General features: G+C 39.8%; 1 protein-coding gene across 8 annotated transcripts in view; it reads left to right on the top strand.

Moving 5' to 3' along the window:
• CNKSR2 (connector enhancer of kinase suppressor of Ras 2) overlaps positions 1–15,949 on the top strand; it is a 223,225-nt gene that overhangs the window by 36,016 nt on the left and 171,260 nt on the right. For all 8 annotated transcript variants that reach the window (XM_080587949.1, XM_080587946.1, XM_080587948.1 and 5 more), the window contains exons 2-3: positions 1,253–1,416; positions 13,399–13,601. In XM_080587949.1, coding sequence (XP_080444075.1) covers positions 1,253–1,416; positions 13,399–13,601 — 367 coding nt within the window. The remainder of the gene's footprint in view (positions 1–1,252; positions 1,417–13,398; positions 13,602–15,949) is intronic.

The raw sequence follows: 15,949 nt of genomic DNA, 5'->3' as shown, positions 1-15,949 counted from the left end.
TTGCTCTTCCACATATCTTGAGATTTTTCAGGCATTTTGATTAGCAAGCAAAAATGTTCTCACTGCCTTGCAACCTAATAAGCAGACACCTTTCCATCATTAGGAAAGGAGATATGTGCTGGTTGTGGTTGTTTGAAGACAGCCATCTGAAAGGTGCAATCTTTGAAGACGCAGCTAAATTAATACATTCAGGGTTTTTCTCAAATCCTGCTACTCAGTAGCAATTGTGTTCTTCCATCAGAGGGTATTCAGTGTGGTGCAAAGTTTAGGTAGACCCCTGCAAAACTAGGAGTCTTTCTTACCCCCTTGGCACAGAGATGGACATGCTGCAGAGCTTCCCTGAGCTGGTTTGGTCCTCTGAGGCAAGGACTGGTGGGGAAGAGGTGTGTGCTCTTGCTCTGCAGTGCTCTTTGCTCCAGGCAAAGCCATGTAGTCAGCTACACATCATTAGACTGGCACACAAACTGAACAGCTACACTTGGGGTGGCCCCAGAGCAGGACCTGGCCCTGTAGAACAGGAGATCAGCAGGGTACAAGCAATCTTGGAGTAGAAAACACACTCTGACATTGCACCACTGTTCTGCGTGTCCTTTCACGGGCTGCTAGTCAAGAGTCCCAGGAAAGGACAGGTTCCTAGGAGAGGGCACCTCCAGTAGTGCCTCTTCATCGTGTAGCCTGCAATGGCAGAGTTCGGCTGGGAGAGAGGTTAAAAGGCACTGACAGCTTGTTGCTCCTGGATGCATTGCATTAAATGTATTCACACTTCTATTTCGTCTTAGAATTTTTCCTCTGGCATAAATGTTTTTCCTCGTTTCCGGACTCCTATAGTACTCTAATAACTAATGCAATAACTTATGCAGCACTCAGAAAAGTCTTCCTTTCCTGTGTTCCCACTTCTCCTCTCCCCTTCCTGATAGAGCCATTGCTAATATACCTGTTATTAGAGACTGTCAGATATGCATTCATAATGCAGTATACTGTAAGAATTCAGGGCTCTGTTTGGGCTTCAGGAATGGTTGGTGTTGTCCACAGGTAGAAAATCCACAGCTGCCATAGCTCTCCAAATGTTATGATTTATGGGCAGCATAAAATTATATTACTTGTGTTAGTAATGTTTACGTATTTATTTTGAAGATAGGACAAATATCCTCTGTTGGCTTGATTTTTGGTTCCAGTCCATTTTGATTTGATTTTCTACAGCAGGATAAGATGTTGCTAACTTTTCTTTCCTTCTTCCATCCTGTTATTGCAGGTCTTGATGACTGCCTGCAGCAATATATTAAGAACTTTGAGAGAGAGAAGATTAGTGGCGACCAACTACTACGTATTACACATCAAGAACTGGAAGATCTTGGAGTCACGCGAATTGGCCACCAGGAGCTTATCTTGGAAGCAGTAGACTTGCTCTGCGCACTGGTAAACTTCTTGGGGCAAAAGGGGAGGGAGTGAACAGTACTTGCATATTGATCACTTGTGTATTCAGATTTCTAGTCCTAAAAACTATATAAAATAGTTCAAGAAACTCTTGAAATGCCATGTATGAACAATTTAACATTTTAAATCAAAGGAAAGATAAAGAACAATATCTATTGCTAAGGTAGTCCTTGTTAAATAACTTGGTACCAGAGATTAAAGAGTTCCATGTCTGTCATTATAGGAAGAAAAAAAAAAGCCTGAAATCACAAGAAGACTAGACTGTGTTTGGTTTGGAATGTAGAATAGTTGTATATTTGAAAGCAGTAATTGAGTGCCGGTTGCCCTTTACAAACAAAATGTCCTTATATTAACTATGTCATTTTTCACTGATCCTTTATGCAGTCCCTCAGAGTATAGCAAATTATGTTTTAGGTGATTATTCAAGCTTGCTGAAACATAGCTGCATGGATTTCACAGTAGAAAGGATTAAATACTGAAATAATTATCTTATGTGTAAATAATACATAGATCTATGATGCAGTATACAAAGGGATTTTGCTAATGGTCTTTTCAGTCAGGTTGCGTCATGCAAAATTTGTATTATCCCCTCAGTGAGGGGTGTGGTGCTGGCTTTACCATTCTTATGAACTTTTTGTGTGTGATTGTAAAGATTAATGATAGATTGGGTACACTGTCTGCATTCTCTGCTGTAGGAAGGATTGTGAACAGCTCTGCTAAGATCTGCTTGACTGCCTGAAGTGGTATTCTGTAGATTTTTAATGCACACTACTTTTCCAAGCTTCAGAAGCAGCTTTAAGGAAGCTGAATCCCAGTAGAGGAAATCAAAGATGGTACTCTGAAAGGCTCTTCAGAAGGGCTTGTGGGTTCTCAATATGCAGCAGCTTTTCTGAATATTCTATTATTGCAACTTTGGGAGATAGATGTGAGGAGTAATGAAGAGAGTGAAAAGAAAAATTAAAAATGTAAAAGTAAAGAAGGGGAGAAAAGACTTTCCATACAGGAAAATACTTTGTTTTAAACATGCCTTAGACTTTCTTCTTTAGAGTAGTATTCGTAATAATGTTATGAAGTAGCTCAGTGTGATAAGTTAACTCATCTGGTTTTTTTTGTGTGTTGTTGATTCTTTAAATAATGGAAAGGCTGCAATCCTTTAAAAAAAAATAAAAGAAAAAAAGAATTGTACAGACATACAAGGAAACAGAGTTAGTCACAAAGCACTTTTCTCATCAGAAAGTGCAAAGGAAAACAAGAAAATAAATACTTAATTAACGGTAGGGTGAACACTGAGGACAATTCTTTCCAAGCACACAAGGGAGACAGATTGTGGCTTTTTCAAATATATCCTATTTTCACAGAAATAACCTTGTTTGTTAGTTGAAATTTCCTTTTGTTTTTCTGGTTATATAATTACAGATGTTATCTTTAGACAAACAGACACATCTTGTATTTGTAGGTGCCTTATCTTAGACAATAGTGTATGGAACTAAGTTGTATATCAAATAAGGAATTTGTAGTGAAGGCTAACGCTGCATTCTTAATTCATGCAATAAGTCTCTACCTTCCTGGTCCATGTTGTATATAGTGTCTGCTTTTCTGAGTTGGTCTTAAAGAAAACTCCATCACTGAAACATGATAACAGGCATTCAGATCTCAACTTCTAATTTAAGTTGAGGCTTTTGCAATCTCACAGTTGGCTGGTGATAGCTCCTCAGGGACACAAAATGTGATTGTTATATTGATTTTAGTGGACTTAATTTGAATTTATTGTTCACCAATCAGATAAACCTCTTAGGAAATTTAATTCAGAGGCAATCCTTTTGGCTATACTGGTCCTATACTTACAGCCTTTTTTTTTTATTGCATCAGTAAGTATGTGTCCTGGTTAGTGCTTGCCTGTTCTTGATTAGCCTCTGAAATGGACTGTACATTTAGGAGAACTCTAAGCCCATGAGTGTTCAGCATAGGACAACTGCTCATGCAGGTAGTCAATGTGCAAGTTTTTGAAATGAAAGCTATCTGCTTATTTCTTGTTACACTGGAGTTTAACAGGATTCATGATACAATTTGCATGAGTTACAGGTGTTGGATCCAACTGAATTAAGTTCTAATTGGATGCTGGAAATTATCAGTAGTAGAATGAGATAGGAATAGCAATATTAATTTTGCCTTGCATATATAATCTCTGATTTTAAGCTAATCATTAAAAACCAAAGGGATTGCAGCTTCTGGTTCCTCTCCCCATTCTCTCTGAGTCAGTGAGTGACCACCTAAAGAGCTTTTTTGGTGTTGAGGACAAAACCACCTCCCACCATTCGTTCCTGCTCCCACTCTGCAAAGAGAGGTTTCTAAGGCAGAGGGGCTATCAGTGAAGAAAGCTGCTGTGATAGTTGATATGCTTTATGAGATTCCTTCTTTCTATCCCCTTTCCAACAGTTATTTGGGGGAGACTTCTGGTGATTTCTGCTCTTTAGCTGTGGTTATGGCAAATAGCAAACTATCTTCTTGTATTACGTCTGTAGCTCATGGGGCAGTATTTTCTTCCTGGAGGGAAGTGGAGGACCTGAACAAACCATGTTTGATGGGTATGGAGAATGCTTGGGACCTCCTTAGCAAACAGGCTGTGAACAGTGCAGAAAAGACGAACTGCTTGCTGCAGTAACAGTGGGAACCACTTATGATTGATAGCCCTATTTAAAGGAATTGGTTTGCTGACATTTGACAGAAGGTGGGTGGCTGTGGTCTCTCACAGTATTTCCATCCTGTTATAAGCACTTGCAACAAATGGATTCTCCAGTGTTTGCTAGCTGTTTGGAGGACAAATGGTGGCCTGTGTCACCTTCTCAGTTGAGTCTCTCTTGGCTGCCAGCTGCCATACTGTGCTGTTGACAAGACAGCAAGCACCCTGGGGGTGAGATTCACAGGTTTTCTTTTCCTGTGCTGCTACAGAGAAGGTGGGATAAAGATTTTGCCCAGCTGCTACTGCTGTTACAGGTCATTCTTGGTGATGACAGTGGGGGCCGACATGTATCATACCATCACTGAAGCTGAATGTGCTCCAGGAGAGAGCGAGTACTGTAACTAATGTAGTATGAGTCTTCACTCTCTCCTTCAGTCTGTGAAGGTGGGAGTATGTTCAGTATATTTTCTTGCCATTGTGTTTTTGTTTGTTTGTTTGCTTGTTTTTGTTTTATAATAACTTTACATCAGAAAGGGCAAGATAAATGAAATGCACTCTGTGCTTAAAAATGCTTAAAAGCAGGAATTAAGGAGGTATGTGATGGTATTTAATTGCTAGAGTTTGAGCATGGTTTTGGATCAGTTCTTGAGAAAACACCATGATGGAGTTACTCCTGTAGAATTGCTCTGTTTCCAGTAATACATTGTTCTTTCTTTCCCTTTCTGTTCAAATTGGTATGTGAAACCAAGACCACGCTGGTGATACCAACAGATAGATTCCTGCTTGATGTGGAAATGCATGTTGATTCATGCTGACAAAATCTCAGAACTGGCTGAAAACTGATAAACCAAGAAACTGCATGCCCAGTTATAGAGATATGGGAGAACTTCTACTGAGTTAACTATCATGGTATTTTTTTATCCGAACTACTCCCAGTTAATAAAAGATACACTTGCTCATCACTTATAAAAAAATATCACCTAGAACCAGCCTCAACCTCATCCTTTCCTGATGCTCGTTACAGTGAAGCTAGTGTAAGACTACTTTACATTCCATAAGTAAACAAACCAGAGCAGCAGACCTTCATCCACACAGAAAATGCCAGGAGCCTTGCTTCTCAGATGGCTGCTTTAAGAACCACAGCTGATTGGACAATGCCGACTGAAAATTAATTGAGGAAAGATGGAGGTGATGCTTACAAAAAGAGGAATGTATATTGAAGAACAGATTGCTTAGGTAATGCCATCAAATTGCTGTAGCAGTCTTCAGTTTTGAAATGCATCAGAAGGTCTCGTACCTCCTGAAATACCTAACTTTGCAGGAGGAAAAAAAAAGTCCATAATTCTTGTTCCACTTTCTGTTTATCAGGAGATGATGTTTCAATTTACCGACCTGGATATGACCATATTTTGTGGAGTGTCCTTGGCCTCTGATCTTTTTCTCCTTGGCATCAAATTTTTCCCAGAAAATGTTACCTTCTGCCTTGCTGTCTGGAGAATACAAAGATTGCACAGCCAAAGATTTCTTCTTCCATCTTTAAGAAAATAATCCAATTTTCCTGACATATCACCACAATATATTGATGCTTAAGGGTGTTTTTTGGTAGTGGTGTTTTTTGTTTGTTTTTGTTTTTGTTTGTTTTGCTTTGCTTTTCCAAACTATAAAGTAGGTTTTGTTTGAATGAAGAATACTAAATTATTTTCATTTCATCGTGAACAATTTTTTTTAAATGAGAACTTGAAGTGGAAAATATTTTATCCGGAGAAGATAAGAATATTTAGAAAACTTCACAAATTACATTTGAATGCTTTCAAATTTTATTTAAGCAAACATGTTAGTTAAAGCTCTATGAATTTGCAAAATATTTTTCAGGGAACCTGCATTTGTGTAGAAGAGATTTTTGTTTAAAAGAAAAAATGTTTTTCACTTTGTACAGAATACTGATTTTAGTACTGGTTTCATGCAGGTTACTTAAATTTACTGTGGCTGTGGAGGAATTTATTATACACTGTACATCTGAATCTGTAAAGCTAGAAGATTACAGCAGATGAAATAGCATTATTATTTGGCAGACAAAATGTTGGTGTGTGTGCTAACAACTTGAAATTACTTATCATTTACCACTAACACACATTCATTTGCATATAAATGTTTTAAAAAGTAGATCTACTTTACCCATGAATGATTCAATTCCTCTTAAGAATTATGCCTTTTATCTTAATTTCATCTTCTTGCCATTTCTCACACACATACTTTCCTTTGCCCTTATCACTAGTCAGATCTTAAAAATACTTTTGTCAGTAATAGTGAATATTACACTTAATCACTGTAGTGCTAAATGAGGAAGGCTTTCATTCCAGAATGGAAATGTGTGTACTGAAGTTACAATTTATTGTTAATATTCTGCATGCTCACAGCATAAAAATTACTTACCCTTTTTACTCTTGCCCTTTGCAAGTTAAAATTCTACTTGTATGTCATCTGCCTTCCTGTCTTCAGCCTGAGCTAACTTACTGCAAAGAAGGATATCCTCAATCAAAAGACCATAACTGGATTAATAAAAACAAGGACCTAAAGGGTGTATGTTAGCTGATAGAGATCACATTGAAAATGTTTGTTGCTGTTAGTAGATCTTTTCTACAGAACTGCAGTAAAGCCTGTGGTATGCCAAAGGCAGTAAATATGTCCATATGCAAAGGGCAAATGTGAATGCCCTTCCTCTGACCTATCTCAAAAATTGGCTATCTATGTAGATAGATACTTTTCTTAGTTGATTTTTTTCTTTGGGCTGTTCTGAGTTGTGGGCGAGTGCAAAATATATACCCTGATTAAAAGCAGACCGATTAAAAAGGACTGTTGCAATGTAAAATGTTTCAAAAGTGGTAGTGGGTTCATAACAATCTGTTGTTGTTGTTGAAACTGCTGATAAGCTGCTTAAGAATCTGTGAAATGCACTTACCTGAATATATAACCGGTATTTTGAATTCTGGAGAAATAACAGGACCTGGCTGACTAAGGCCAAAATTACATGAGCGAGTAGAAAAAATAAAAAAAAAAATAATGAGCACTTGGTCTTGTAGAATCTGCTGCTTGAATAAGAGTAAGACGAATAGTTATATAATTGCTCTATTAGTGCAACAAAGCATAACTAGGGCTTGGCTTTTTGATGTGTTACTTGATTGTGCTGTGGGAAAAGAGCTGTTTTTTTCAGGAAAGGGGAGGATGATTAATAATAATCTTTACCAGGCTCTTCAGGACTGTAGCTGTCATGTACCTGATTTTTTTCTGACTGCAAATGTTTAGGACAAATATTTATATTCTTTGAAACCATCTGCCTTTTAATCAGTATAAATCTATTGTAGTTATTAAATAATAAGTGCAATTTGAACTATCTGTCTTTATTTCTTATTGACTAATTGTATTTATGAAACAGATATGTAAGGATCATATGTTGTGAACTTCTAAATTATCCCATATGTCAGTGCTATTTGAAGGGGAGAGAACCCTAGTGTTGGTATTTCATGATGCTGGAAGAAGGGCTGTTAGGACTATATGTTGCAGGCAGAACTGATGAGTTATAAAGTTACATAAGGCACCTTCCATATGACAAGCTGTGTTCTCAAGCCGCTCACAACTTTAAACTGGTAAACTGGTTTGCCTCATGCTTTGTGGGATGTGTTCAGCCAAATGTTTTTGAGAAGGAGATTCAGAACAGGATGCATTTTTTTATTTCAAAAACAATGTTGGAGAAAAAGGTTGGAATTTTTCATGGGAAATTTTTAGCGACCCCAGATTTTGAGGCCTGGTTTTGAAATCGCTGCTACGCACCATAGTATCCACATGATGCTGTTTTGATTATAAATTAAAAAACTTCCTCAGGCTTCCCAAGAACTGGGGGCTCTAATCTTTACTGTTTCCAGTTTGCTTGTTTAAAAGCAATAAATATTACATACAGAAATGCTGCTTAAGAATGAAATTTGGAAGATGAAAGCATTGAAAAACAGTGAGGAGCAAAGTTAAGCTTGCCTGAGATTATCTTAAGTCCACTTCTTTGCAGGCATATGTTCTTCTCACAACAGTGTGTGAATAGGTGGAAAAAAAAGCCACAACTTTTAAAAAAAATTATGTTAGAAAGAAAACTTGGTTTCATTCTTGTGATTATCTGTATTACTGTGAGATATCTGGCATAACTGAGAAGTTATATTTCTTTACACAGAAATTATTACACAGTGCACATCATTTATTACACATTACAGCTATCTCAGCTGTGATATTTGTCTTTGCAAAAGGTTGCCACTTTTTTCTTCCATTAAAAAAATAATGTTTGTGAGTGTGGTGTCAAATATTTGCTAAAGAAAAATAATCCTTTACCTTCTGTAGCTTATACAGTCATAGTAGCCTTCTCCGTAGGGGCAGCAGAATTAATCGATGTAAGCACTGATATCTGCTGTGCCTGCCTGCAGAAGCTGTTCTTATTTTTCTTTTACCCCCAAGCACCATTGTTGCAGCAGTAGTGTCAGTTTTCATCTTGTGTTGCTTCAGTGAGAGTCAGCACTGGTCACGGCATGCCTTTTGCTCCACATGGTTTCCAGTTTCCAGCAGATTTGTGGGCTGAATGAGAAGAAACAGTTATCTAGGGAGATAGGCGGAGGGGTCCATATGCTTATTTCTTCATCTTGGGTTATTTGTAGGAGTCACATGATGTCCTTGAACTTAATGTGGCCTCTGTGCTTGGAGATGTATAGGCATTTGTGGTTACATAAAAAGTTGTGATAAGGTTATATGTTTTAAGGGATTTTTGGATTTGTTAATGGGATTGTGCATATGTCTGTCTTCCACACTGTGGTGTATTTAGATTTGGACTTCTTTTGGTACCTGAGCTTGGCTTTTTAAGATAGATGTGTTGCACTGGAACAGGCAGTGTAGACATGCTCTATAGATGTCAGCAGCCTCCAGACACCATGTCTGAGGCAACAGAAATAGCTTGCACTGTATGACTTTCTTTTCTAACCCATGCTAGTAGTGTGAGGTGCACTTGCTTACTAGCAAGGGCTAAGTGAATTTAACACAGAAAAAATTGAAATGAACTCTGATTTTTTTTTTGTTGTTAATTTTTATTTGTGTGGTGAAGGGTAACTAATATTCATCAAACTAGTCCAGAAAGGTTCACTTCACTCCCAAAGTTTTGTGACTGAAGTCTTTTCCTACCCTATGGTGCTGGTGCAAGGATGGGCTGGCAGATGGCCTGTCTCCCCCCACCAAAAAAAAAAAAATATCAAAACTCATCAGTGATGATTAGACCTGCTGCTTGTCAGCACGTGAAGAAACGAGCTACAATTCATCACTCACACTGTCATGTGAAGCCACAGAAAAGTAATTAGCAGGTAAAATGTCTATTAATAGCTTCCACCACCTTTTGCTCAAGCACCTGCTGACAAGCTATTACTCTGTGTAGCTTAGCTTCATCAAGTTCTTGTTTTGTGATTGCTAGAAAAGATGCCATTAGAGCCATTTCTGTTGAGGCGGGGTGTCTCTGAAGAGACTCTTCCTCTATGGCCCCTTGTTGATAAAGCAGATGCGTAGACTTGCCTTGCTGCTAGTAATCTCTACAAGCACGCAGAGATTTCTTTGTGCTTCTTTCAGTGACTGTAAATTTATTTTGGCTAATGACAGCACAACTTGTGTTAGTGCAGGCTAAATGCAGAGTAGGGAAAAACAAAGAATTGCCGTCTTTGCCTGCAATTATCTTTTTACGTTGCTTGGAAATAAATGCAGCGTATTTCTAAGAAAACAATATTGTTAATAGTATAGTATCAAGTATAAAGTATGATTGAACTTGGCAGTTATTACTTGAGCAAGCTTTTTTCCAATATTAAAACATGCAACTCTGTTTCGTTTTTAATGTGGGCCAGAAATATTAGCGATAAACAAAGTGGGGATTTTGTTAGCTTGGCTGCTGTTGTAGGATCCCTTCTGCTTGGAGGCTTTGATAAACACAGCTGCCCCAAAATATATTCTGCCTAAAATTTCTCTGTATTTTACATTTCTGGCTATATCTGTCTCATATTGCAGGTAGAGGCTTTACCAAAATCAGTGCCATTCCTGATGTATGACTGAATTGTATGTAGCTTGGACATCAAGTAGGCCCCTCCATTTTTGATGTTAAAGAAAATGCACACAGTTGACAAATGTATCTGGAAACAGACTGTGTCCCTTCCTTTCCACTTATCTGGCAGTGAAAAAAGGCATCTGAAAAAGAAAGAATATGTATGTAGTCGTCACTTGAAATGTTAACAAGAATCCACTAAGCTTTTACAGGAGGTGCTTTTCTAAAGAAGCATATATGCACCTGTTATTCAGTCACAGAATACTGTTTTGATGATCTTCTTGCTCAGCATTTCCTTTTTACTGATGATTTGCTTTCTGGTGGGACTTGAGGCCTATGCGTTATCAGCGTAGGCTCCCACTGCAAGCAGGCACAGTGCAGGCTGCTATCCGTTACCTGCCACTCTGAACGGGCAAGGTATGGGCCAGGTGATGAAGAGGAGGATGAAGGAAGAGGTGAAGTAATTTGGAGATGTCAAGGGAGAGCCCTGGGATGGAGCCTGGGCCTCGGCATGGGTCCCCAGCCATGCGTCTTGTGTGTGGCCTGGCTGGGGGGACAGAGGATGCCCTGGCTCAGCTGGATGCCTGGCGACCCCGCTGGTGCTTTCCCTTGTGTTGAGGAAGGAGAATGTGTTTGGTGCTGAGGGATTTAGAAACTTGAAACACAGGCCCCATTGTGGAAGTGTTAGTAACGCTGAGACACCTGGGATGTGAGGAGATTGAGAGGTGCTATGTGAAGAAACTCAGACTTACGCTGACGAGGATGAGCACAGTATTTAGATTACCTCATTCACTGACAGCCTCCTTGATTAAGAAATTCAGCATTGCTGTATATTGGAAAGAAAGAAGGAAGTCTCATGAGTAGATGTGGCAGAGCTGCTGTTTGTGGTCATTCCCCTTGATGTTTGGAGACGTGAGCACCATGGTAAATGTGTGTTGTTATGGGAGTCCGTTGCAGTGGGTTTTGGTTTGCTTGACTGCTTGAGACTCCTCTCCTGAATTTGCTCAGGGCAAGCTGATTTATAAGAAAATTCCCATGATAAATCTTTTGTCTGGAGTATCCTTTGTTTGTTTCTTTCCTTTTTTCTTTCCCCCAAGTAAGCTAGATGCTCAAGAAGTAGAATGAAATAAGAACAAACCTGATTTTTATTTTTTTTCCAGCTTATTCCTACAGAGTCATAGATCTCCATCAAGCTCTCTTAACCACAACAACCACAGGGAAAAAAAAAGATAAAAAATTATTTGATGTTTATCTCTTTAATTTGGACAGATTTAATTAGTTATTACTTATGAGCCGCTTAACTGCATTATAAAGTATGTTTTACTTTTCCATCTGAATTTGTTGTTTTCATCTTGTAATTTTTTCTTTATAACCTAACTCTATCTGTTGTATAATTGCTATAGAATATTTACATGGTGGAAAAATCATTGCCCAAATGTACTAACTGTCTCATTGGGAATTGAGCAAGGTGGCAGCGGACAGACAGCGCCTACGCAGAAACTGTGTGGTTGATAAACATGTCACAAAGCCTTTGCTGGCCAGAATAAGGATGTCCTCAGAAGTTGCTGTAGAGGTTTTTAAAATGCAACCTTAGCATATGTTCATTTCCCTTAAGCTGAGTCCCACATTTTCTGCTGTGGAAAGACAACTGTCATGTTAGTGACTCCTCATTAAGTGTGTTCAGTTTACAGGTGTGAAGAAGATCTGGCTGGGAGATGGCAGGCAAGCCATATTCTGAACTGTCTCCTTTCTGTAATATTCCAGCATTTTCTCAGGATTAGAAATTGTGGAAGGGCTAGGGGCTGTGTGTTTACTGGGGTCTACATCAGTGGGATCTTCCTGGAGTCCCTGTATAATTAAAGAGGAGATAAGTTCATTTGGTAGATGCAGTAGATGGTTTGGATTAGGAGAGTGACAACTGCTGTAAATCTTTTTTTTCCCCTCTCCCTCCATCACCAATTAAAAAAAAAAATATAATAAGTATGCTTCAGCAGTCTTAATCTTGATTGGTGAATACATTCTTTCTCCTCATGGACCAATTAGCATGGTGAGCAAATTTTGGGCAGTTTGGGATGAGAGACATTGTTAAGAAGTGGATTTTTATGTATGCAGATGAGGTGCTTTCTGCATCCTGCTTTGTCGTTTGTGGTAGGAAATGGTCCACCCTGGATAGTAAGTAGCCCTTTATATCATCCTCAGAACAAGTTGTGGCCATAACCCTATGATGTGGTTAAGGCAAGGAGTAGTTTTAGCAGTCTCATCTCTCCTATGGCAATAATAAGCCCAAGCCTCTGAAATCCATTATTTCTTTAAAATGGGAAGAAAAAATCTCTTGAAATAACTCTATTATTCTTCGCATTTGTGAGGAAAACAAATCTATTCCAGGAGCAACAAATTCACAGAATCACACAATCATCTAGGTTGGAATTACGGATGTTACTATAATATATTGTAATTAAACATGAAATTATGGTATTTTCTAGTGCCATTTCATCAGCATTTGTATATTTGAAGGATTTTCAAGTACTATTTCTTAATATTTCTGCATGATTATTTCTGTCTGCTGCATAGCAGAGGACCATATTTAAGCTTAAGGGACTGACTCTTAAATGGAAGCAAAGTTTATAACTTGACTTTAAAAGGGCAGCACAGACACTGTGCAGAGTAGCAATGTGTTCTCTGGTCTGTGAATCTGCTGGTCCTTTGCTGCTAAAAAGAATAAAAAGATAATGGACGTGCTTCCAACAAAAGCGATCTAGTTCTACTAGTTGTAAGGACTCTTTCCTTAAGTGATTTTAGGAATCAGGGTGACTATGGGCACAAGGGACTGATCTGTAAGCATCAGATCTACTGAGAGAACCATCGGATCTTCTGGAAGTGATATACTGCTTTGAAAATCGATCTGCCAGATTAGGGTTTCTCTTCATTTTGAGGTGTTTTTCTCAGTGCACTTAAAAACAGCTAAAAGATCACTCATAATTTTTTCTTCTTTTGTTCTATTTTTATGCACTTCAGAAACAGAACATGCCATACATTTAAAATCTAATGAGTGGGTGTATTTCTACCTTAATTATTAGGAATGGTTAAGTTTTGAAGCAGAAGAGCAGTCTTGCTGTTCTCAGTACTTCATGTTCAGCAGCAGAGCTAACTTTGTGTTCTTTGTCTCTTTTTATTTCAGAACTATGGTTTGGAAACAGAAAATCTGAAAACCCTTTCTCACAAACTGAATGCATCTGCCAAAAATCTGCAGAACTTCATCACTGGGAGGAGGAGAAGCGGTCACTATGATGGAAGAACCAGCCGCAAATTACCGAATGATTTTCTGACATCTGTAGTGGATCTCATTGGAGCAGCTAAAAGTCTGCTGGCTTGGTTGGACAGGTAAAATCTCCCAAATGTGTCACAGGTAACCAGTTCATACACATGCACAAAACCCAACCTCTTTACAAAATCTAACGTAGACGTGGGAATTGAAGCAGAATTCATTTACAAATTTGCAGGGGAAGTTTGTAGCGTTGTTTTTTTTTCTTGTTAATTGGCTGTCATCATGAAATTCAGATAGCATCCAGTAAAATACATCTAAATTCACTGCAGCCTTACGCACATCTGGAAATACAATATAGCGACAGGCTGACATCATTAGGTTGTATATATATTTTATTAACAATATAGAACAATTCGACCTGCGTAACTCAGATTCCTTGCTCTGACAGTATAAAATTGACAAAACTGTGATCATTCTATTCATGATATAGGTGTTAGTATATACTTCCGTGTGTGTGTGAACATGCATTTTGCAGGTTAGTTTTTTTAATTGCAATGTAAGAACTCTGAAACTGTAGACGTAGCTGGCACTGGCACGTACTCTTATCTCTGTGTACTGGATTTACATGTCAAGGTTGGGGGGCAGCGGGGGCGCTGCAGGAGTGGCCTCTGTGAGAAGAGTCCAGCAGCAGCTGCCCGGCAGCTGCCCCATGTCAGACAAGGGTCAGTTTCAGCCAGCTCCAAAGGGACCCGCTGCTGGCCAGAGCTGAGCCAGTGAGTGATGTTGTTTGTGCCTTTGTGAGAGCAGAGTTAAGAAAGGGGGAAAAACTGCTGTGCAAGAGCAGCTGGGAGAGAGGAGTGAGAAGCAGCCCTGCAGACCCCAAGGTCAGTGCAGCAGGAGGGCAGGAGGTGCTCCAGGCATGGAGGAAAAGTTCCCCAAAAGTTCCCCTGCGGGTTGTGGAGAGGCCCCTGGTGGAGCAGGCTGTCCCCCTGCAGCCCATGGGTCCCACACGGAGCAGATCTCCACGCTGCAGCCCGTGGAGGAGCCCACGTGGAGCAGGTGGATGTGGCCTGGAGGAGGCTGCGGCCCATGGAGAGCCCCCGCAGGAGCAGGCCCCGGGCCGGAGCTGCAGCCCGTGGAGAGGAGCCCACGCAGGAGCAGGGGGTCTGGGGGGAGCTGCCGCCCGTGGGGGACCCGTGCTGGAGCAGTTTGCTCCTGGGGGATGGATGGACCCTGTGGTACGGAGCCATGTGGGAGCAGTGCTTGAAGAGCTGCTGCCTGTGGGCAGCCCCCGCAGGCTCAGTTCGGGCAGGACGGCATCCCGTGGGAGGGACCCCACGGGGAGCAGGGGCAGAGTGACCCTGAAGGAGCGGCGGAGACGAAGCGTCAGGGACTGACCCCAGCCACCATTCCCCTGTGCTGCTCAGGGGAATGATGTAGAACAGGGTGGGTGGGGGGAAGGTGTTATTTGTTGGCTTTTAATTTCTTACTGCTCTTGCTTGTTAGTAATAGACAATAAACTATATTTATCTCCCTATGCTGAGTCTGTTTTGCCTGTGACAGTAATTGTTGAGTGATCTCTCTGTCCTCATCTCAACCCTTGAGACCTTTCCATTGTATTTCCTCCCCTTTTCCATTTGAGGAGGGGAAATGAGACAGCGGTTGTGGTGAAGTTCAGCTGCCCAGCTGGGTGAAACGACCACACTCTGTCACCTAGGAAATACGTAGGATCAGGACTTAACTGCTCTCCTTTACTTCTAATGATAGCAATAGCATGTGCGGGTATTTAAGATGATCATTGAAACTCTTGAAGTGGTTAAAATGAATCTACCTGTATGTCTTTATAAAATATATTGCAGTGTATTTTTATCAGCAAAAATAAAATCCTTATCCTTATTTTCAAGGTTTATCTGAACATGCATCTTATTTTGTATCCAGCAGCTGAAGTTTTTTCAGAGTATGAGTTCTGTGTAATTCTTAAAATCGAACAGAATTGTTTGGGTTTAATGCTCTGGGTTATGTTGTGTTTCATTTTCCTGAGGAAAACTGGCTTCTGTCCCATAAATGATTTCCATATGAAAGGTTTAGGTGAAGCATGAATCTTTTCCATTTCTTCAGCTGAAGTGTAAGCTCTTTCTTTTGTTCAATAGACTGCAGTTACCGCTGCTGCTTCTTTTCTCCCCCCTTTCAAGCCCTTCCAGAGATTTCAAAACTGAAGTTGGGCTCCTGAATTTCTATTTAGACAATTAACATTAGATATGCAGAGAAGTGATTAAGTTTCATGGAAAGAGCTTAATGTTGAAACTTGAAAAATTGGGAGTATGTTTTTAGCTCTGTCTCTAGCCTACTGCTGTGACTTGGAAGAACTGTAGGCCTCAGTTTTTCTCCCTGCAAATCTTTTTTGGCAGAGAACATCATATCCTTCTGCATCTTAAAACAGAAAAATTAGCGTGAAAGCATGTTA

This window comes from Anser brachyrhynchus, assembly GCF_964034855.1.
Source record: "Anser brachyrhynchus genome assembly, chromosome: 1".
NCBI lineage: Eukaryota > Metazoa > Chordata > Aves > Anseriformes > Anatidae > Anser > Anser brachyrhynchus.
Note: the sequence above shows the minus strand (reverse complement) of the source record. Positions and strands in the feature narration are given on the sequence as shown.